The sequence below is a fragment of the Manacus candei genome, unplaced genomic scaffold (genome assembly GCF_025592945.1).
Source record: "Manacus candei isolate 608988 ecotype Guabito, Panama unplaced genomic scaffold, ASM2559294v1 h1tg000019l, whole genome shotgun sequence".
Lineage (NCBI taxonomy): Eukaryota > Metazoa > Chordata > Aves > Passeriformes > Pipridae > Manacus > Manacus candei.
In genome coordinates, this window is record NW_026138067.1 from 4039773 (window position 1) to 4064429 (window position 24657).

Sequence of the window (24657 nt, forward strand, 5' to 3'; positions counted from 1 at the left end):
ATTGTGCATTGTAGGTCATCAGGTTGCAGCATTTTAAAGAGACTCTTTAAAATATTTAGCTAATCAGTGGAAATAGCTGTGTTTTCTTACAGTTGAAGTAAAAGGAGCTGTTATCAGTAAATACAACAGCTTCATTAGTGGTATTAATTCAAGGATGCTTAAAGCTTTTTTAAAGTGTCTGCTGGAAATATTACTGCAGCTTCAGTGTGTCTGAAGGGTGGGTTAGTGAAGGACAGTAGTTTGTTTCCCAGCTCAAGACAAAAGCCAGCAGCACTCAGTCTTTCTCCAAATCTGTGAAGATCTTTATAATGAGATCTTTTATTCTATGTCTTGTTCACTTAGCAAAGGATTTGTGATTTTCAGTCTTGAGAGAAAACTTTGTAGGTGCTAAAACATTTTTGTAACCTGCATAATTTTGATTACTGTGTCCATTGCAATGTTTTGGCCAAACTAATCTTAGTGACTTTTATTGGAGTTAAGACTTCTCAAAGGAGGATGGTTCTTAAATACTTGAGTATGTATTTGTATGCTTTTAAACTAGGAACACTAAGCTCCTATTTTGGGTTTTAGAATGCAAATAGTGTAAGTGGGTGAGAATGACAAAACACATGTAAAATGATTAGAGTTGAAAGCTTTTTTTTCCTGCTGTTCTTGTAAAAACCATCACAAGATGAGGCAACTGTGAGACAGATGAGCTGATTTGCACTGGCGATGTCAGTCCTGCCTCTGTCTATTTGTAGCAGCACTGACATTTGTCTGACCTGTCAGTCATCTGAGTCCACTTACTGTGTTGACAGAAAGCTAACTTGACAAGAAGAAATAAATAGTTTCCTGCCAGTTTTAGGAAGATGAGCGAATCAACTGAGGAGCAGCTGAGTTCCACTGACCATGTAAGAGCAGGATCATGATGGGAGGATAGTACCATACAAGACGTCATGGAGTGTAATGTAATTTCAATGAAGCTACTCTATAATTATCTCCATTGCCTACAATGCTCTCTAGTGTTCCTGTTCTCGACTATGACATATGCCTTTTGTGACTTGAAAAAGGCTTCTGGCAAAATAATCCTTTTTACTTCTTCCAAACAGTTTCTTCCAGATAGTTATTTTTAACTTATCCTTCCTGTTCTTCTGCACAGAAAAGGTTTGTGCACTTACAATAGTTTGGAGTGGGAAAGAATCAAAATGAAGGACCGTGTATATTAAACCCAGTATATCTTGTGTTTCTTTAGCATGCAGAGATTTTTATGAAAAATGAAAATAAAAGTTCAATCAGATGCACTTAAGTCACTTATGTTTAAGAAACGTTTTCAGCAACAATTGTAAAAAAACCCAAATAAATAAATGTTTATATATGTAAAATATGTTACACTTGACATTTCAACCTGAAGGTCTCTTGTGTGGCAACCTAAAGAGTGTATGTTTTTGTTGTTGTTGTTTGCACCTCTTTGCCTTGTGTTGTACTGCAGCTTTTAGTTTTGGAAATCAGAATGCCAATACCAAAACTATATGGAGTTGTATGGTTTAAAAGCCAATGTTACTGATCACAGAGCTTTGTTATTATTTGCTTTTGTTCTCTTTCATATTCTAGATTCACACATTAGTTGAAAGTTTGAAACTTTCAATCTCTGATCAGCAGCTTCCTATGTTTATACGTATAATGCAGCTTGGGATTGCTCTGTATTATGGAGAAATAGGCAGCTTCAAAGATGGGGAAAGTGAAGATTTGATTTGCCACACTAAAGATATGTTGGGAAATATCACAGGTAAATACAACTTCTACTTTTTAAGAAGCAGTGTTAAAAACATGAATTTCTTTGCTTTTTGCAAATATAAATGCCCAAGTCTAGTCCTTATCAAGTATCTCTGCAGTTTGCAGTTTGTTAGAAGCAATTCATTGTGCTGGGTAAGTATTTAGTACTCTTAACATTCTTTCATATAGGTTCTGTAAAGAGTTCTGGTGGTCCTGACTAAACTGAGGTTAAACAGGATCCAAAAAGACCATTTTGGGAGTTGTGACACAGTAGGGTACTTAGACTTTACCTGTCACTATATCATGCAACAAAGCACCTGTCCATAAGCAAGTTCGAAACTGGCAGCAGCCACATTTGTACTAAATAAGAGAAAAACCAGAGTGTGTCATCTTTCTTTGGAAGTTGTTATTGACAATAGATATATCAGAACTTGTTCTAAACATCAAAGTACTGCTTTGCACTCTGTTTTCAATAGTTCTGTCCATTTACATTGTCTGGTCTTGTTTGCTTTTTATTTTCATACAACATGTATTCCCTCTTCTACATGTTTCTTCATAATGATTATTGTGGTTTTAATTTAGTGATAGAAAATACGTATAGCTTCCTCCTTCTGTTTTCTGTCTCACAACATATACATAGAGCAGGTAAACTAAAATGGTGCTGTCTTATTTTAATGACTTCCACGAAATTTATGGTCCAAACTATTATCTGGCATCTTTTACTGTTGCCTCTGTGTGTGCTGGAGCAAGAGGTATGCTAAATGGTGGCTTAATTTTATGGCTGTGTAGACTAAATGTTATGCATGACCCAGGTCCTACCCCTCCACCTTTTTTTTTTTTTTTTGTCAGACCTTCTGCCATTTCTTCTGTGCTTGCCAATAGCAGTCTACACTAAACTACTTGAGTCATCCTTCATATCAATTCTTTTTCCTTCTGTATCTGACAGTTGTGCCTCTTGGCTTTTTCCAAGATTTTATGTGCACCTCTTCTGTATTTCCTGTGTTTCAAGATTTACATTTGGATTGAAATCTGATCTCTAAGACTGTTTTGTGAAGAGAGCAGGAAGGAAGATTGCACTAGCCTTGTGGGTGAAGGTGTCCTGGCCTCTAAGCATGTGCACAGAATTCTCACGAGTGTTTTTTTATTACGCTTTCTTCCATTATGCAAGTATAAATAATTAGAGTAAAAGACTAAAGACTAATTAGACTAAAGATTGAAAGGTCTAAAATTTGTAAGAGTGGGATCTCTGAGTTTAACAAGAAGTAAATAGAAATAGAATATGCCTATTTCTGTTCTCAGTTAAATGATACAATAAACATAATATTTTTCTCCTAAAGGAACAGTACTGCATCCTGTACTACCTATAGTAATTCTGAAGTAGTTAATAGCCCTTGAGAGTCCCGTAAGAGTGGTGATGAAACCAGATAGAAGATATTTATGCTCTTAGTACATGCAGTATTACCCATCTGGATCATGAATCTTAGACTTGAATCCTTGGGGAAATCCTTGTTTTGTTCTGTATGCTATCTCTAATTTTTTTCTCAGAAGAATTAACGTTTGGACTTTTGACTGGCATGCCAGCTTTTTTGAGCAGGTTAAACCTATATCTTTGAATACTTGAAAAGCTGAGTTAAACAAAGGACGTTTTCAGCCTTAAATTTTGGATGTTAATTTTTGTGCTGTGTTTACATTTTTCTTATTATCACTGTTGCAATTGAAGTCCTTTTTTTTCATTTTAAAATTGGAAACTATGAGATCATAACATAGCATAATTTCTGTAAAGTTTAATTAATCTTTTTAATTTTTTTAATTAATTAAAGTAAGGTTTAATTTACAACTTTAGAAGGCTGAGATCTTGAAAGCTTGTGGTATAAATGAAAAGTTCTGGCCTCACTGCAAATATACTAAAACTACTGCAAAGGTCCTTAATATCATTTGGAGGAAAATGTTAATGAAACAAACAGGTGTTTGGAAACTTATATTCAGTAATTTAAAATTTCTACTTGTTTTCTGTCATTATAAACCAAGTATCAGTGAATGCTATGTATAATACTGTCCTGGATAAATTTCATATACTGAAAATTTGAACTTAATAAATAAACTTTCAAGCTTGGTTGCTCTGAAATTTAAATTGGCTTTTGTTTCAAAAGGTGCAGAAGATGAAACAAGCTCAATAATGCAATATCCGACACAGTATCAAGATCCTTATTTGCATCAAGACGATGACCAGCAACAAGGATGGGTATCTTGGGCTTGGTCTTTTGTCCCTGCCATTGTAAGTTATGATGATGAAGAGAATGATTCTAGTGGAATTGATGATGGAACAATGTTACATCAGCAGAAATCTCAGTCCCTAAAGGATCCTATTATTTCAGTTGGATTTTACTGTACGAAGGCAACAGTGACTTTTAAGGTAAGTATTTCTCTGTTTCATAAAGGATTCATTTGGCTTGTTGAGGAAGTGCATAAAGATTACCTGAGCGTTTGCATACAGTTTGATTGGAGATGGGAAATGGTACATTAATGAATAACATGGAAAGTGAATGTTGAATGTTCCTCTTCTGTCATACTCTACTGATAATTGCAATGTGAGCTGGTTTTGCCATTTCAGCCAATTTAATAATCTAAAAGGGAAACAACTTGGATTAATATTCTTTGATGGGAGAAGAATCTTAAAGGCTTTCTATGAATGTTTATTGAAGTATTCTATCCATGTAATGTGTAATATTTCTTTATAAAAAAGCTTTAGCTTCATAGAGATTGTGAATTTGAGGAATTGTTTAGACTGTTCTTTTTTTAGACTATTGTGAGTAAAAGTATGATTTTAACTTGATAATGTTGAAATTATTTTCCATTTGTTGAAATTGAATTGAACAAACAAAGGTTAAATAGTACATATACTTTGAACTATATACTGTGTATGTAGAGAAAGATTTAAGTATTTTTTTTGTAAACAAATTTCAAATGGGTTGCTGGCCTTCTCTCTATTCTTTTGTAAGCTTGCAGAAGGGAATATGGAGAGTCTGAATAAGATATTGAGATATACTGACAGAAATTAAAATTAAGGTTCTGAATTAACAAAATACTTTTAACATGTGCCAAACTATATGCAAGCAATTTTATGTGCATAACTACACAAAGTGGCTCTTGGCTTTACAACTAAACATGTATTAAATCAAGGCCAGAACTTTGCCACAGAGTAACTGAGGCTGATTTTTATGACTTTGAGCCTTTCAGATGAACTGCAATACTTTCGTACCTCTCGTACAACAGGTGATTATACACCTAATACCATCAGCAGCTCCCTGAACCTTTATTGCCTGTGTGGCTTGTCATCTGTGCACAAGAGCGTTGTGAGGGGCTTTATGCTTAGTTTCTCTTAGCTATTTTTGTTTGGTGGCGTAGCAGGGCATTGAGCTGCTCAGCAACTGTCAGGAAGGCTGAGGCAAATGACTTTGGAAGCTGTAGGCATTCTGTGGGAAGGTTAATGTTTTAAGCTGTCAGCCTCCTGGCAAATTTGGTTGCAAAATTTGAGGATATCAACAAACATTGTCATGTTCTTTTATGTCAATCTGCTTCAGTCTTCATTAAAAAAGGCTAAAAATAAATAATGGAGAATCTTCTCTTCCTGTGTTACTTATCATCCCTGGGACACTTAAACCCAAACAAAGTACCAGGACTCAAATTTCTTGTTTTTCGTGGCTCAGCATCTTCTTTTGCACTTTGTCATGCAATAGTAATTTTATGCTCTTTCCTCATGTGAGAAAAATCATTAAAAATAATATGAACTTATTTTTGAACATACTTTTCTGGGGGATTTCCTAATGCTTCATTGGCAAGTTCACGTGTTTTATATTGGGAAGTGATTAAAAACTACTTAGAGTGTAACATCTTACATTCTATAAATTTTAAATGTGAAATGATGTATGATATTAATATGGTGACAGTTAGGAGGGAAACAGAATTCATTGTTCTGCTTGCATGCAAAGAATGTATGGAATTAATTTGTGGTTCATACTTTGGTTAAAAAATAAGGTCAAGTTTCTGCATTAGCATTATGAACAGTTGATATCATTCCAGCTAAAAATCATGCCAAATTAAATGTAGCTTTTTCTAATAATGGTGAAAATTATTCTTGTAATGTCTGAGTTCTTTTAATCAATTAATTGCTTTTCCTCTACTATAATTGCACACAGGTGAAGGGTGATCAGTGATTTTTTTCATCCAATTCTCTTGGACATTTGGATTGTAAAATTTTAATTTGAAACAACATCCATGTGTATCCACTCTTGAAAAAAATGAGAACCTGTGGATGTTTTTATATAAAAATTAGAATTTGAACTATTTAAGCTGTTCAACATAAACTAAGTGTTTTCAGTCAAAATATAACACCATTATTTTGTACCTCTTTTCCTGTTTTTCTTAGCTGCAGGCTATGTGCTTTTATTAATCTGTGTTTTACCATTTTGAATTTTTATATTGAAATAATTCAAGAAATATAAATGCATGTTCCTCTTGGTTGCCATGACAAGAAACAAAAACGGGTATGGTTGTAACCGAAATATTTTTGTAATATTATCATGCTGTTTAATTATTTCGGGAAGAATAAATAATGTATTTATGTATTTTTACAGCAGTTTATGAGCTAATTTGTTATTATATTAATAATGCAGCTGTGTATTTCTTTCATCTTTTTACATAGTTTCTCTTTAGATAAGGAAACTAAAAATACTGTAGTGGATTTTAGACATTCTGTCATGGCATGTTTCAACCAGAAGTTGCATATGAGAAGTTCCAATATGGATAATGTGTTACAGCTGTTTAATTGCACCTGTTTCCTGCCTATTAATAAGTTTTGGCCCATAGTTTGTCTTCATCAATTCTGTATATTAATGACATTACTGCTGTTTAATACTAATATTGACTTTTATAATGTGTTTATCCTATTGTTTCATAGCTCACTGAAATGCAAGCTGAAAGTAGTTATTACAGCCCTCAGAAAGTAAAATCCAAAGAAGTTATATGCTGGGAACAAGAAGGAACAACAGTTGAGGTAATTTTCCTCTGACTGGGCATTTTTGATTTATCATAAGTAATGTAGCAAATACTTACCAATAAAATATTTTTTAATTATTTTGTTGCCAAGTTTTCATATTCTGTCATATTGGATGTGTTTGTTGTAATAATCACTTACATATAAATTCTCTAAATTTCTAGTGCTGTGATGATGAAATACTAAAGTAATCTCTTCCTTTTAAGTGCCCTTGTGATTGCTATTTATTAAAGCTCTAAATATATAAACCTAAACATATTTTGGTTCACTTTTGTCCACATTTTTTATTTCTTGGGGAATAGAAGTCTTAAAAATACCACTTTTTTTTCCTCACTAGGTCCTTATGAAAGGTGAACTTTTCTTTGATTGCCAAATTGGTTTTGTTGGTTGCCAAGCTATGTGCCTTAAAGGAATTATGGGAATTAAAGATTTTGAAGAGAACATGAATAGGAGCAATGAAGTGAGTATGCTGAAATATGAGCTGACTTGCTCAATTAGCAGTCCCGTTATGCTTTATTGATTGCAAAAATTGAAAAGACTGCTGTTACAAATTGTGATTTAAGTTTTTGAATGTTACTGGTATATACGACTCAATTCTATGCCTCAGAGTTGAAAAGACAAATATTTCAGAATGAGAAGAGGCAAAACAAGACTTTTTACTTTGACAATAGCCCATTATTGTCTATGTCTGCATACTTTGATTTTATATAACAAATACAAACAATTGAAAATCTTTGAAAGTGCTTAAATGAACAGAAGGTTGGAAGGGAACAAATGGGAACACTGTATACTGAAGATAGTAGAAGTGTGGTACAAATATCAAATGAGTATTTTACCTAATTTTTCAATAAGGTTAAGAGAAATATTAAATTAAGGAGTTAAACAGTATTAGTTTCTGTATTTTAAATGGAAGCAAATCTTCAATTACTTAAGACAAAATCAAGTATGGAGTACTTTTAAAATATTTAATGAAGTGGTGCATTAAATTTTAAATTCGATAACGATTTGTGGTTGAACTGTAGATAGAATAGTGTCCTAAGGTACTGGAAAACAGCAACTGTTATCTTTTTTAAATAAAAAAAAGTAATACAGCCAAGAACGGACCTATTAACTTGATGTTAGTGTTTTGTGAAGTCTTGGAATGTATTTTAAGGAGAAAAATTAAGTTTATGAAAGAAAACACAAAATGATTATATTTATGTCAAATATCTCCTAATCTGGAAAATCATGCACTGTACTGTGATAGGTATGATGGGACAGATTCTTATCCTTAACCTGTGAGAGAAGCATGGCTTGGCATCCATCTCAGGTGTTTGTGTATGCAACACAGAAAACAAAAAAAGATCTAGATATCCTTACACAACTTTAGTTTATGATATGGGATTTTAGAGATGCAGTGGGACACACTACATGGCTGGTGTGCTGCAATGGATAGAAGTGGGCTTTTCCAGAAAGAGAGGCTGAAAAACTGTAAAAATGCTCTGTTGGCCTTGTTAAGTACAAGGGAGATGTTGCTGGGGATGTGAGGATGGGCAGCAGCCTTGTCTGCAGCAACTATGAGATTGTCAGCTATAAAATCATTTTAATTGATTTGAAAATGGGGAGGGACTTCAGTGTTACTTCAGTGAAAATAATTTAATTATTTTATCTTCATTCATAATGAAATATACTCTCGAGGGTTGCTACTGTGTGTGTGTTATTTGTGTGTTATGACAATTGAAACTTCTGTTAACTTGACTATGTTGTTTTTTTTTTCCTCCCCTGCCATATTATTTTGTACTACCTCATGAAGGAGGCCTACTTCTTTAATTGTGGAGAAAATTTGAGTGCGAAAGGGATGACGTATCTTACCAATTCACTATTTGATTACAGAAGTCCAGAAAATAATAGTATTCGGGCAGAATTTATATTGGATGCAGCTCATCATAAGGTCAGAGAATCACATTTTTCTTAGAAAAAAATTCCAGTGCTGTCTAATAGATTTCTAATAACTATCTAGATCTGTGTGCTACTACAGGACTGATTTTTCATTACTTTTTCACGTTTAACTGAATCGTACTTTGCAGCTGGCCAAAAGAAAAAAAGTAAATCTGTTTGTGTTAAAAAAAAGACACCCACAAACACCGAACCAAACCCCCCCCCCAAATTGAAGAAACATATTCGAAAGAAACCTCAAACCCCCGTCTCCTGCTCCAAAAACGGAATTAATTCCACAGTTTCCAAAAGCACTAGCCACAGAACACTTTAAGAGAAAAATAGGTATGAAAGAATGCTAGCAAAAACTTTACCAGCACATAGTTTAAACCCATACAGTAAGTGGTCCATGGTTTTCAAACTAAGAAGTGCTGTCTTGGAAACCAGATTTGGACAGTGTTAATTTTATTGTTCATGTCCTATGTTTGTCTACTTAGAGAAAATTTTACTAATCCTGCCTTTTCTAGAGACAGATTTTCAGTCACCAGTAGTGTCTGTTGTTGTAAATTGTGCAGTAAAACTTCATTCTCTGATTATCTGTGATTATTAAAAACTGTATGTAATGACCAAGGTGGTTCTTTGTTCATAGTTGGAGTTCTATGCTCTGTTTAATGTACAGATAATCCATTTACAATTTAGAATGTGTCTAATTTCTTTTAAATTTAAATTTTACTATTGTCACCTTTTTAGTACTACTGAAGTGTAACCTTGAAGAATCCTGTAAAAATGATTAGTAAAATCACAAGTAGTTGTATTCAAACTTTTCCCATATAGTGTTTTAGGTACTCTATATTTGCTCTGTCTTCAATGCTTTTAGATTTGCCTATTTTTTTGGCGAAGCAAGTTTGCTGTGTAATGGATTATATTATGTATAAATCTCAGTGATGGCAGAAAGTCTTAATATGTTTCCTGTTGTTTAAAGATAAAACTACAATGTTGCTTGAATAACAAAGCCAGATTGAATGAGCTTAAGTTTTCAGTGTACTTAATTAGGTAGATCTGTTGCATGCAAAAGGTGAAGAATATTTACTCCATTAAAGGTACTAATTGACTAGATGTTATTGATGAATTGGTCAGCATGTCCACTGGAATTATGGATGTGGATTTGTGTGGCCTCAAATAGAAGTTACATTACCTATCAGAAAGGTGAATTCTTTGGGATAACCTCTGTCCTTTGTTTTGATAAGCCTTTCCGTGTGTTGATGCACAAATCCAAACATGAATATATCTCTCTAATACCAGTCTATCAGTTGGTAATCTCAAGATTCTATCCTTATACAACATTTTCTTTGTTTGCTTTGCTGTGTTGGTAGGAGATGTACACAGAGATAGCCGGAATGCAGAGGTTTGGGGCTTTCTACATGGATTACTTGTACACAATGGAAAGCACTAGTGGGAAAGGTACCTTTTTTTCTTTGTTTACCCTGATAAATAATAGAAACAAAGACTTTTCATGCCTAGATGGTCCTTGACCAACTGTCCTCTAATTTATCTTAGATTTACCATCAAAACCATCATTAAAATGCTTTCATCTTTGTTTCTTCAATGATGTCTTTGAGGTTAGCTATTTTGGTTAGCTGTTGATTGTCGGTGTTGTTATTTTTTCTTTTCTGCATAAGTAATCACAGTGATATTTTTATAGCCAGTTGCTAAACTGAAAGTAATTAGCTTGTAGCAGTGGTGAAGTTCATAAAGTATGATGTCTTTTTCTTTTTTTTAAAGTTATCATTATTGACTTTGCATGTAAAAAAAAAATCTTTTGAGAAAGCCTAGTTGAAGAATGAGGTTGACTGTGTACTTGCTGCAGAAGATGAAAAGGACTGTGATTTTTCTCCTACAAATTAAAATGCAAGGATGCAAGATAGTGTGGAGGCTTAATCTTGAAATATATGTATCTGAACAATTTTGTGAACAAATAAACCATGTGCACATAGATATTGACCAATTCTAAGTAATTTTTGAGATTCCTATCAGTTCTTTTTTAAGTCTGAGAAGTGAATTTAATGCAGTAAGTATATCTACTACTGTGAGTGTTACAAAAAAAGGGACAAAGGAGTTAATCTAGCAGTAAGAAATACATACATATTTTTACACGTGTATTCTCATCATTAATTGCAGTGTGACTTTTCCCCCCCCAATTCTTCTAAGACTGTCATCTGCAGCTGCTGCTCTGCAGTTTCACTGTCAAACTAATAGTGCTTTCTTCCCCACCTGTGTATTTATTATTGTGAATACTATTTCCCTGTTGGGAACTTCTTGCTGTTTTGTGACTGAACATTTATCTGTCCTGTCCTTGCTACCTAATCCAACTCATCTGTGGTTTGTTTTTTTTTTTGTTTTGGTTTGGTTTTTTTTTTTTTTTTTTAGTTGGTTGGTTGGTTGGTTTGGTTGGTGCTTATATTTTTTTGTTTGTTTGTGTGTGTGTGTTTGTTGTTTTTGTGTGTTTTCTCTCTATGTAAAAGAAGTCACAACTCCTAATGTTTGATTTTGTTTTCTGGACTTGTTGGGCATTAAGAATAAAAGGAGTAGGAAAGAAACTTCCAGTTTCCTTAGAGGATGGATCATGCAAAACTTAAAAAAAGAAATAAATGATGCTATTGCCTTTGGTTGTAGAAGAATACACTAGGATATTTAACAATTCTTTCCTGGTTTTGAGGCTTTCCTCTGTGCTATGAGTGTCGTGTGAAGCTGAGAAAATATACAATTAAGTCAAGATTCTACTGCAGTCTACTTCTGGTTTTAATAGCGATAAATATTTAATTGTGTGTTGAACTCTTATGTAGAGAAGTTGAAAATCTTGGGTAAGCCTTATCTCCTTTTTGAATCTTGCTGTAAAAAATTAAATATGCAAAGACTATTTGATTATGAAGAAAAATTGTTTTTGTGGAATATTTTGTCTTGTTTCTCTGCATGCACAAGGAATGCTGTGATCATATCTTTTTCTGACTTTTAACTAGCCCTTTTCAGGAATGACTGAACTCGGGAATGAATTTATTTTCCTCAATGCCAGGCTACTGGTATACTCTGACTACATTTTTCCCTCTTTAGCTTCTCTTCTTTTTCTTCCAGTTTGCTTTCTCAGAGCCTTAGCTTCTGTTTTCTCCAACCAGGAAAACACTTCACAAAGTGTAGCTTGACTTCCTATCAAGCTGTGTGCTTTTATTTTGGTATTACTCCTTTAATTTCAGCTACCTCTCTACATAGAAAAATGGAATGATTAATTTTTAAGTTGTTAAAATAGTTGTTGTTTCTCTAAATCAAGAACTTAAAACTTTAACTTTTCAAATAGTTTTGTTCCTCAGAAAAGCAAATGTGGTGTTTTCTACTAGTTATTTTCTAGTTTATTTTTCCATATTGTGGGTTAAGTGCATAGTTATTAAATAACACATAAAAAGAGGTGTAAATAATTTCTTTAAAATGAAGATATAAATACCTCAAGATTTTGAAAACAATATAAACCTGCTGCGCTTTTGTGTTGTTTATATGAAAGTTTAAATTTTACTATTTCTTATTTTGATATTAACTATTTTTTTAGTTACAATCAGTGCACACCACATTCCATAAAATACCCTAACCCAACTTAAGTTATAGGAGGCAGTTACTGTGATTGTAAGATTTTTATCTGTCAAGGCAATTTTGGTTTGACACATTCTTTGCACCTTTAACCTTTCCTGAAGCATAGAATTACTGATTAAACCACAAGTGCCTCCTGGATAACATTAACCTCAGGAGTTTCATCTGTCACTTACAGAAGTGCATTAATCAATTTTGGTATTTTGAATGAAAACGAGATAGTCATGCACAGTAGTTTTATTTTGAAATGCTGCCTGTCCTCCCCTTCCTGTATTTTTCTGGATTTTGGCTTCGTGTTTCAATGCAAAACATTTTCCCTGAAACATTATGTAGCCTGTCAGTTCCCTGCTCGCTGATTTGAATGACCTACAGACCTAGCGGGGTGTACTTTTGAAGTTCCATTTTGTTTGTAATGTGTACTTATCTTGGTGGCAAGTTTGTTATGCAGCACTCATTTTGGTATTTTTTGTCAGTTAGAATTAGACATAAGGTTTACAGAGAGCTTGAATACTCAATGATCAAAAATTGTTTTTCTTTATGCAACTGTGAAGTTTCAAGTCACCTGTGATCACCTAGTTCAGTAGGACCAATAGATTTTCTATCACGTTCTCTTTGCACTTAGAATTAAATGGGACTGTTCCAGAAAATGGTTTGTATAAATTCTGTCACTTCAATATATTATTCATATACAAGCAAGTATAAGTCTTTGAAAAGGTAGGCTGTTACTACTTCTGGCCTTATTATTTTTTGGCCTTTTTATGTGATGTTATGGCTTTTTGCTCTTTTTAGTAGTGTTCATCTGAACTGAATACTCTGTAGAATTGGAAGGATAAAAGTATGCATGTTAACTGCCTGTAAAATAAATGCAGGAGGCTATATGCTGGCTTTTTAAGAAAAAATCTTTTTTGGAATTTATTAAAAAAGTTGTAACTCAGTTCCAGCTGAAGATTTGAATAGGTTTTATAAGATAGTATCTTTCTATTCTTTTATCTTTCTTTTATTATTCTTTTTCCTCTCACATGGAACACACCAAGGGAAGCAGAGACTATAAATGCTCTTGGCATCAACTTCTGTTGGGCTTTTAAGGATAAAGTTAATTCTTCTGCTGAGTATATAAGCCTGTAAAGGCCTGCAGAGTGTTAGACCAGCTAAGTGTCAAATTGGGCATAGTCTTGATTTGTTCTACGACCTTTCTTCTCACCAATGCTTAGAAGCAACAACATTTTATTATTTAAACACAAGGGGGGAAAAAAACCTATACTTGCTTCCTTTTCCCCCAAGCTCACTTGCACCAATAGAAAGACTATTTTGAATGAGTACAGTAAAGGAGAGAGGCAAAAGTGAATGTTACTCTGGAAGGTAAAAGACTGGGTTCCTCTCAGGCAACCAGAAATTATGGAATTGTTAAGGTTGGAAAAGAACTGCTACTGAGTCCAACCATTAACACAGCACTGCCACATTCACCCCTAAACCATGTCCCCAAATGCCACATTCATACATTTTTTAAACACTTCCACGCATAGGGATTACAATACTTCCCTTAGACAGCTTGTTCCAATGCTTGTGGCCAATTTCAGTGAAGAAATTTTTTCCAGTATCCAATCTAAACCTTCCCTGGTGCAACTTGATGCTGTTTCCTCTCATCCTATAACTTCTTATTTGGGAGAAGAGACTGACTCCCACCCCCTTGCTACAACATCCTTTCAAGTAATTGTAGTGAGCAATAAGGTCTCCTCTCCAGGCTAAACAGTCCCAGGTCTGTCAGTCACTCCTCTTAAGACTTGTACTCCAGACCTTTCACCAGTTCCATTGCCTTTCTGTGATCTCAGAATCTATTTAGTCTTGATGCTTATTTTGTCAGACTGACTGTTCATTTATGTAATGATCAGCAAGACATTTAATGTTTAGTGCATGTGTCAAAGCAATGAAGACACTGTCAAAGTGATGGTTTATTAGGAAAAAACCCAGTTCTGCAATTCTGCAAACTAAATATATTAGAGGGATGAGGGTATTCTTTTACAGGTCATATGTAACGGGAAAACTTGAGCTTCTAAAATTTGCATAATTTAACTGAAGGATTTCTGTGAAGTATGTTTAGAGAAATAGTCATGCTGTTTGGTAACTGATGAATAGCCTGTATACAGTGAATGTATGGTTTTGGTCTACCTTATTACCTGACCTTACTGAACCACTCTTCTATCTCTGTGTTGGTTCTTCTAAAAACAGCCTGAGACCTAATGATTAAAGAGGTTTGTTTTCTCACTGCCCATGCAACAGTGAGTTGAGGTAAATGTGAACGGAAGGAAGGGTTTACCTTAGCTGTCAGTCTGGTTTATGACAGTACAAATGAGTGTAATTCTCATGGCTGTGTACAGGCAGCTAACCTTTTAAGGGCCCAGGTCTGTAATTTCTTTGCAGCACACCTTTTCCTTGATTGTTGGGGATGGATGTCTTCGTGACAAGCTGTAGAAAGTTTTGAACAGCACAGCTGTCATTGGCACCTGGGATTAAGTTGCCGTAGAAGTTTAGACACCTCCAGGGAATACTAAACTTGAGAAATACAAAGTTCATGGAAGGGTTCCTAAGTTGTGCTCTGCTTGGAGGCAAGGCAAAAATTTGCCCTGTTTGCTCTGCATTAAACAGAAATAATGTTAAAAAACATGTTAAACCAGTCGTGGTATATTTGTGTGTTCTGTTTGCATTGTTATATTTTTATATATATTTATAAGTCTGTGATCATAGGATTTGGAACAGAAGTAGCTGATAAAAAATTTTATTATGTCTAATTGTTTGGTGTGACTTGTTATTTATAAAACTTCTTGTAGTCTCTGGGAATCAGCAAGACCTCTCTTCAGTAAAGAGTGAAGATTTTGGAAATGTTCAGGAGATGTCTACAAAAAGCCTCATTGTGGGCCCACTCAATCTTCGGCTGGATAGCAGCGCGGTACACCGGATAATGAAAATGATAGTTTGTGCTCTGGAACATGAGTATGAGCCTTACAGCAAAACTAAGCCAGGTTTGCTCCTATTGCATATACACAAATGTTCAGAATTAAACCAGACCAAATTTATTGCTCTTGAAGGTGCAGCTTCCAAGTAGTTAAACTCAAAACCTTTCAGGGGATTTTTATGAGTCTGAAGAGCAAAATGTAAAATAAAGATAAAATTCATTGTAGTATCCTCATCAGTGTTGGATATACTTCTGAGATAATTTCAGACACTTTGGACGCCATTTGTTTTAATCATAAGACTCTTGTTGAGTAAGAAGGGCTTATTTAATTGACTAGCTTAATTTTGGAATCTTAGAGAAGGAAGTATCCTTGTTGATATTTATTAGTTTGAAATAATAGTTATATGGGATGAAAATGCATGGAAACAAGTTATGGTAAACAGTTGAGTTTCTGAGGAAGAGCAATACAGATTTCAAAGTCAGGAAAATCCAGTTAGTATTGCATTTAGCCTTAGGTAGAACCAGCATGGAATAACATTATTAATTATGAGGTGGGGGGGAAGCTTTGCTTTTTTTGCTAGTCCCTAATCGTTTCTGAAACAGCAACTGTAGGACACATTTTATATATTTTAGTGAAACATATGTAATCTTGATTTATTGTAGATATTACAGATGGAAACAGAACTGTGCCAAGCTCAGAAGAAATAGCATCACTGGAGGAATACATTCCCACTCGACTTACAACATTCACTGTTCTCAAGTGTACAATTATAATCCCTGTGGCAGAATTCAATTTACTAGACCACTTGCTGCCCATAATCATGGGTGAGAAGGTATGTATGTACAGATAATTATTCAGTTCTTTATATTGGCATGTGCTATTCCATATAAATTTTCTTACTGGTCTGTGATTCCATGTGCTGGATACACTGCTGAATTCTGAATTGGTTTGGTACCCATGAGCCTTAGCTCACCTAAGACGAGTGGGATGTAACTAGTTAGGCTTATAAACTGAAGATGTCTTGTACTTATAAGAAAAAAATAATTGTGAAGAAAAAAGATTTTAAACCATCAAGGAGATGAAAAAGTAGTAGCTCCTTTGATTAGAAGAGTACCTGTTGTGCAGGTCTTCCCAGACTTGGTAGAGTCTGAAATCTTTTAATACAGAGGCTCAATAGAGACTACACAGATGTTAACAGCCAGCTGTGTGTGTGCTAGTTCCAGCCAGGATATGAGCAGGACATGGGCTGTTACTGAGAATTTAACTACTGAATGACTTGCTCGGAGAGGCAGAAATTTCCTAACAGCCTTAATTTGTTTTATTTTCTGGATATGTGTAGTATAACACCAGCTAAAGAATCTGGGTTTATTCCTATAGGGTTCCTTCCTCAGTGCACAATGCTGAGGTACTGTAGAGATGAGACTGGAAGGTATTCTATGGATAAGAGAAGGAATGGGAAAAGAGCAAAATCAATCAATTCTTGATTTAATTACATTTCTGGAACTTTTGTCTGATATTTCATCTGATAGGCTGAGAAAGCTGTGGTTGCTCAGACTGGAGAAGAGAATGCTTCAAGAAGCCCTCATTGTGGCCTTTCAGTACCTAAAGGGAGCTTATAAAAAGGAGGTAGAGGGAGTTTTTATACAAGTAGATAGTGACAAGACAAGGGACAATGGTTTTAAACTAAAAGAGAGCAGATTTAGATTAGATGTTAAGAAGGAATTCTTTACTCAGAGGATGATGAAACACTGGAACAGGTTGCCCAGAGAGGTTTTTCCTTTTTAGAATTTTTTAGCACATTGCATTGTAGTGGGGCTTTTCACCTTATGGGCATGGGAAGATGGTATTTTTATAATGGGAGAACAGTCCCATGTTTGTTTTAGATGTGAGGCAAAGAGTTTAAATCAAGTGAACTTTTTGGTTGGTGTAGTCACCACTTGGAGTTTCAATTTACGTTTCCTGAGTGAAGCCATGCATATTTAAAATAACAATTTTGAATTTTAGATTGAAAATCATATATATGTCAACTTACTGTCCTATTTTGATGCAAGTTTAATAATTGTTTTAGATTTATAGAGTAATTTGGATCGGAAGAGATCTTTTTAGGTGTTCTCCAGGAGTCCAACATCCTGGACAAAGGAAGAGCAGGTTGCTCCAGGGGTTGCTCTGTCAAGTGCTGAATTAGCACCAAAAATGGAGATGCTATAAAAAGCTTTCCCATAGACCTAATTTGAATTGCCTGTGTTCCAGCTTGTGTCTGTTGTCATCCTCTTACGGTACACCTTTGACAAGAGTCTGGCTCCCTCTTCTCTCTACCCTCCCAGTAGGTAGCAGTAGACAGAAGTAGCATTTCCCTCTGGCCTTCTCCAGACTGAATTACTTCAGTTGTCTCAGTCTTTCTTGAGACAGAGCTCATGTCCTCCAACCCCATAACCACTTTGTTTCCAACAAACTTATTCTCATATGTCCATGTCTGTCAGCTGTTTATCCAGCACTGGCTGAGCCTGGCCTGGGGCAGCCCTTGGTCTCACCTCACAGAGGCTGCCCCTGCAACCCCCACTGCCCACCACCAGCACCTGATCACCTGCACCTAAGACAATTCGGGATAAAAAGTTGATGAGTATAATGCTGTGGTATCTGTCAATAGTTAATTACAGGTAGATTTGCTTGTGTATGTAGGTAAGAATATGTAGACATCATAAATAATACATCTGTAATTTAATAATTGTATGGTTTTTTTCCTCTGTCACTTAGAACTTAAGTGGAGTGTTAAATGCTGCAAGTTTCCATCCCCTGCGGCCTTTACCTTCCATCCGAATTTTGGTGGATAAGGTTAACTTGGAGCACTCAGTGCCCATGTATGCTGAGCAACTGGTGCATGTGGTCAGCAGCCTTGGCCAGCCATCTGACAACCTGCTTCATTACTGTTACTCACACTGCTATCTGAAGGTAAAGGAAGGCTTGAGAACTGTTTCTTGCTGCTGTGCTGAAAAAAAGATCATACACATATAGTTTAATCCTAAGTGTTAGCATGTTTCTTGGGAGAAAGTTTTCAGCTTGCCTAAAACAGCTTGTCTAAAAGGATGTAAAGACGTTTCACATAACATTGTTGTTTGGAATTGCTGCTTCTGACTGGAGCCAAATGCTTTGTACTATGAACAGAGAACTTTGTATGAGGAAACTGCAGAGAGTGAAGCCCCAAGGTCTTTGTGGCAAGGTTGAGTTAAAATAATGTGGAATGAAACCTTTTTCTTCTTCCCAGATAATGCTCATAGAATATGTAGATTGAGTGCTGGAAAGTACACTTAGACACTTGATGGGATGTTATGAGGAAAAGCCATCACTACTAGTAGTATTGATGTAGCAATACCATGATAGTGAAGGTATGCAATCAAAAACTGTTGACTAACAATTTGTTTTTTGTTATAAGAGGAAAGGCCTCTGAATGTTCTCAATTAAAGAGGCAGTATGTGAGAGGAGTTCTTATTGTGAGGTTGGGGGAAGCTTAAGCTATGGGAGATTGTTTTAGGAGTATTCAGTTGCCCTCTGCTCTCAAGAGGAGTTTTAAAACAGACCTTCCAACCTTTTAGGATGGGCTCAGGCAGTTCAAAACCTTTTGGGTGCTAGTAAAATGTAAATATTTAATACTAGTACTGTTAGTTTTGCTCAATTTTTCAATTATCTATTCACTTCCATGCTGATATCTTAGTAAGAATTTCATTATTTAAATCCTTATTTTCTGCATGAACAAAACTCTGTTCCAGAATTGCATGGCATGCTTTAAGTTTTTTGTGTGATATGTTTACCTTCTGTCACATTTAAAGTGATTGGTATTGCAATATTGCAAGTCATCTGTATGTTTTTCAGTTTGAGGGGATTTTTCTATTCAAAAACTTTACAGCAGCAACATTTGAACATCAGATTTGAGTTTTAAAGGGTTTATTTGCTAGCTTTAATATTGGCCAAAGTGGTCTGTTCTTATGTGAATGGTGGTACAGCATTATAAAAGGCAACTCTACAAAAGTTTGTTTTCCACATTGAACAGGGAAAGGAAAGCTTTTTGAAGGAAAAAAAGCTTTTTGATTTAATAAAAAAATTAAACTAGAGGTTTGCAACTGAAGTTAATTTGTTGTTGAAGGAAAGCTTCTAATTTCCTTAAATACCACTTTTTCATACCAGTGTTGTTACAATTACCAAAAGTGATTTTATTTTATATAAAAGGCAGTGTGCGATCTGCAAGTTAAAGGATATAGAATAAAGTATTTGAGTTATTAAATTGTAATTCAGCATTGTTTTAAAAATTCAGCAGAGCATAGTTAACACTTTTTGAGGAAGAAAATATTGTTGTATGTATTCCTGTTAGGCATTATTTTAAGTAACTTTCTGTAGCTATATTTGTGTTTGGGTGAAAGGAATTATCTAAAATTAATAAAAAATTTATTTAATGTTTATTGAGTATATTTCTATATATTATGTTATAAAATAACTTGAAAGTGATCTAATCATGTGGTAGCATACTGTTTGACTAACTGAATTTGTTCCAGGTATTTGGTTTTCAAGCAGCACTGACTTCTTTGGACAGTAAAGGATTGTACTGCATCCCTGTTCCAGTTATCCCCTCATTCAGTACTGCTGTTTATGGCAAGCTGATCAAGTTTCCCAAATATTGGTGAGCATTAAGCCTGAGCATTAAGTGTTTAAGTAATGCACAATTACTTTTGCATTTCTAATGAGTGACGTAAAAATGCAAAGCTTCATATATATCCCTAAACTTTTCTGTCTCATCTGTCATATTCTACTATTGTTTGTTATTATTAATAAGTTTCTCTGTAAGGATTGCTCTTAATAAACATTTTAGACCGTTGTTTGGCCAAGAAAGCAACCTCCACAAGTCCTATATTAAATGACTTTGTTCTAGACCTTGTAGATTTCTAAAAGCAGTTTCCACTCTAAGTTACATACTGCTAGCAAAGCTTGATTTGTTTAACTGAACAGCTCTTGCTGTTTTAAACTCAACCAAATAAAAAGCAACAAGTTGGAGGATGAAACCCCAAAACATCCCAACCCCACAAAGTCTCTACTACACTTTTATTTATCTCTCATTACAGTTGGAAGTGTTTTAACATTGTGATCAGGTATTTTAGCTGTTTGTAGTAGTTCATACGTTAAATGAGAACACTTTTCTTCTGAAACAAATTCTGTGCGCTATTATGAAATGAGCTATATAAAATTTTTTTTAAACTTAATTGTCATGGAAAATTCAGTATTTAAATTTATCTTTTCAGTTTAAATCTCGTGGACATAGATGTCAGTGCATTTATAAAATCTGTTTTCAGGAAAATGCATTTTGGCAATACTTTGGACAGGATATTAGTTTTCTTTGTCCCTCCTTTTGAGAAGTAGCTGTCTGTAATACTACTTTGACTAAACACATGCAAAGAATTTTACATAAAATGACAAGAAAACGTGTTAATATGTTAAATACTTCGGCTTCAAACATTGTGTTGCATAGCTAATTTATAAGATACATTTGTTTGTGAAAGCTTAATGGATTAAGAAAAAAGGACTATGTCTGTGACTGTTCTTAGTGCCACACAGAGAATATACTAATTTTTCTCTCACAGGCTGTGACACCATGTTGAATGTAAGAGGGTTTTAGCATTATCAGAACACCACCAGGTGGTAGCAGCCTAACTGGATTTGTCATATTTTTTATCAATAGTTTACAAAAGTAATAACCTCTTCAAGTTAATTGCTGTTGTGTTGCAACCGTTTTCTGAAAAATAAAAAGTGTTACCAGGACCCATAATCAGCACTAATCAGAGTACTTCAGGACTTGGTTAAGATTGACAGTCTGTCATGACGTCACCTAACATTTAACACTAAGCTCTGGTTAGTGATTCTTGTTAGCAAACTGTAAGAATGAATTAGTGTTTAATGGTAAACTTAAATTTATTTCCTGTATTATAAATCCCAAGCTTAGTTATGCAAAATCAAAAAAATTATTTTTCAGACGAAAAATAGTTAAAGAAATCTGTCATCTGACAAGTTCAAGTGCTGCTGCTTTTTCATGAGTGCTCTTCTGCAGGTGCTTGTGCTCGTTATGCTCCTTCTCTTTCTTGCTCACCCATGCCTGGTGTCCCGTGCTTTTCCCCATGTGCAGTTGCACACTTGCCATCGCGCTCTGTCTCACGTGTTCGTGGTCTCGCGCTCGCGTTCTCTCGCTCGCGCGTTCTCTGATTCTCTCGTGGTTTCTGTTTAGCTGTTGTTTCTCTATCTCTCTCTTTTAAAAATGCATTGTATTGTGGCGTGTGCCCAGCTGGAAAATAGGGTAGGGTAGATTAATAACATAAAGGAGCAGTAGTTTTGGGGAGTGGAGGCAGGGGAATGGTCCTGCTAAAACAGCAAATCATCTATCAGCATTTATTAGTAGATCTTGTAAGATCAACACTTATTGTGGTCTAGTGTATTTTAATATTTTTCTCACTTTTTTCCTGTGATATGATCTTTTTCTAAAGCTTGTTTATTTACTAACAGTACAAGATAATTATATAAAATGAACTTATTCCAAGGATTTATCTAAACTAAGCAGCACCAATTTGTGAGTAATAAAGTAGAAAAACAAATGAGTACAGCAGCAGCCTGGTTAAATGAAGTGTAGTTTGAAGTGAATAAAACTCCAGATGAAACACATCAAATAGCACTTCAACTAAATCGAAATCAGCATGAGGACTGAGAGCTTCATTGAAGTCATGCAGTGAGTGAGAATTAGTCTGGTAGGATAACCTGGTAATGTCATTAAACTTAAATTCAATCCTCCCTCCCAAATTATACCACCTGCTTTATTTGGATTTGTGGATTTCACATTCCAGAGTTTCTTAAAGTACACACATCTGATGCTACATGTGTTCTTCTATTTCTTCGTAGAAAATATATACCACAGACCATACCTTTTAAAAACAAAGACATTTTATGAACTGTTATGGAATCCCTTAGGTAGTATGTTTTGAGTTAGCAGTGAAAATCTCAACTTTATTTCTGACATAAATCAGTAGAATAGCTTTCTTTTCTAGTTTCAGTACAATAATCTTAAAATGTATACAGTGTATAAAATACTGTAGTAATATTAATTTTTTAAAACTGATTGATAAACATTGGCAGGTTATTTTAAGAGATAAAATTTCAACAGCATCAACCCGGTGAGTTCCAGTAAATAACCATAAACTGTCATAAAGTGCTGTTTTGTTTTTGTAGTAGATTGATGTCTGTTTTAATTGCAGTTAATACTCTTTCTTACTATAAAAGAATATGCTCAAACTCACTAGTTAACTAAGTCTTGGACATCTTTTAAATTGCATAGCTAATCTATTTTTATTGGAAAGTACAAACCATCTGGTCTTTTGTTTTTGTCAAGCATAACAAGATGCAAAATACATTCATGTCAATATTTTACAACTACTTTATATAGTGTTGCATGTCAGATTGTAAAGCAGCTTTCAGAGCTTTTAGGAGGATGTCTAAAACCAACTGAGAATTAGCAGAATATGGTTAAAAGCCTAGAATGAAGGACAAAAATGTTTATTGCCAAACAGGAATTAGCTGATTTCTTTCCCTTTTGTTCTTTTGGCTACAATGTCTGTGGTAACAGATGAGGTAATCTAGTGTAAGACACTTTGGTGTTATAACCCTCTATCACTTATAAAATACCACTTTGTTGTACTTCTGAAGAATATTAAACTAACATTACACAATATATATTCTTAATAACCTTCCTTTTATTTTTCTGATATCTGAATGATAGTGAAGTGTCCTCTGTATATTTTGAGCTAAATACCAGTCCAGTTATGTGTGTTATTGCATTGCATTGCTTTTCTTAACCTGTTCCAGACTCTCGTTTTTCTTTATCAGGTCTGTGGGAAGGTTCTCACTGTCTCTGCCCGTGACAGCTTTTGATACTCTGACTGGCACACTAGGAAGTTAGCCTTTTGGCTAACTATTATGCAGTGATATTGAGAAATATACTTTGCCAGCAACCTGAACATCAGCATTTTATTTTCTTACCTGACTTCCTGCATTTGATTTTGAATTTGTCACCATGTAGTTGCAAAATGTAGCGCTTTGTACACACAATTTAGTTTCTCTTACATTTTTTGACTTTAATATTACTATTACAAAAATGGAGGATTCTAAAGCCCTCATTATTACTGTATAGGTTTCTGCTCAAATTTTTGTTACTGTGAAGTTGTTTGTATTTTCATACAGCTTTGGTTCCATTTTCTTCCATGATGTGTCCCCTTACAAGGCAAACATCCCTCTCAGTCATAGCCATGTACTAGTGTGCCATAAAGCCGTATTCTTATTGACAGAATTCATTGTTAGACTCCTTACACAATCCAGTAAGGTCATTATAGGCTCCAGTATGAGTCAGCATGTGCATCCACTCATGTCTGCTCTGTGTCATTTTGTAAATCCTGTGTGCTTTTGATGATATCCCAGTGAACTGACTCAAGTGACAGCAATTCATGTTGATCCACAAGCAAATTGGTTGATGAAGATCTGACTTCTTACACAGTAAGTTATTTAGCAAGGAAGTTAGCTCCTGGTGACATGGCCTTTACCTACAAGGTACTATTGTGATGACAGTAGGAGATTTTAGGATTTGCTGCTCACTGAAGAGAGGATTAAAAGTGTATTATGGGGGATCAGGTGAACTATCTGTCTCTGTTACATTTTTGATTGAAACATCTTTGCAGGGCATGTTCAGTGGAATAATCTGCTTAGAACTAGAAATCACAGTAGCTTTCTGAGTTTGAGAGTCACAAGACGTAGCTGTTGTGCTGTTCAGTGCAGTTGTGCTAGTAAGAGGCAAGCGGACCCTATTGGCAGGAAACACAGAGCCCAATATCCACAGACTGGGAACACTAGATCGTAAATCTAGGAAGTTTTCTCATAAATTGGCACTTCGGTCTTGATTTTGGCAGCCTGTTTTACTGGCTAGTCATGGTAAATCAAGAGTAATGTCAGTTTAGATTGGGTGTGGATTGCGTTTCACATGGGCAGTTGAGGGGCATGCTTGTTTCCTGGGTCAGAAGTAGAAACAGGTTGAAAACACATGAAACTCATTTTGTAGCATTCAGTTGTGACTATTAGTTATGTTAGTAATTGGATATATCTGCCAGATGAAAATTCAGGGTAGACTGAATGCCTGAACGGATGCCATCAGTGTATGGGACAGGGGAGTTTCAGCCACATCAACGTTGTGCCAGTTAGAGCTAGCACATGTTAAAACCTGTCTGAACCATTGAGATACGCCAGTGATATGGGCTGTGCAAAAGCAGAATGCAACAGTCATTC

General features: G+C 35.0%; 1 protein-coding gene across 3 annotated transcripts in view; it reads left to right on the plus strand.

Annotated features, from left to right (window-relative positions):
• Positions 1-24657, plus strand: part of VPS13B (vacuolar protein sorting 13 homolog B) — a 428152-nt gene that overhangs the window by 48044 nt on the left and 355451 nt on the right. For all 3 annotated transcript variants that reach the window (XM_051785196.1, XM_051785198.1, XM_051785197.1), the window contains exons 7-16: positions 1591-1765; positions 3903-4165; positions 6710-6805; positions 7143-7265; positions 8598-8735; positions 10093-10180; positions 15178-15369; positions 15966-16135; positions 18058-18252; positions 19848-19972. In XM_051785196.1, coding sequence (XP_051641156.1) covers positions 1591-1765; positions 3903-4165; positions 6710-6805; positions 7143-7265; positions 8598-8735; positions 10093-10180; positions 15178-15369; positions 15966-16135; positions 18058-18252; positions 19848-19972 — 1565 coding nt within the window. The remainder of the gene's footprint in view (positions 1-1590; positions 1766-3902; positions 4166-6709; positions 6806-7142; positions 7266-8597; positions 8736-10092; positions 10181-15177; positions 15370-15965; positions 16136-18057; positions 18253-19847; positions 19973-24657) is intronic.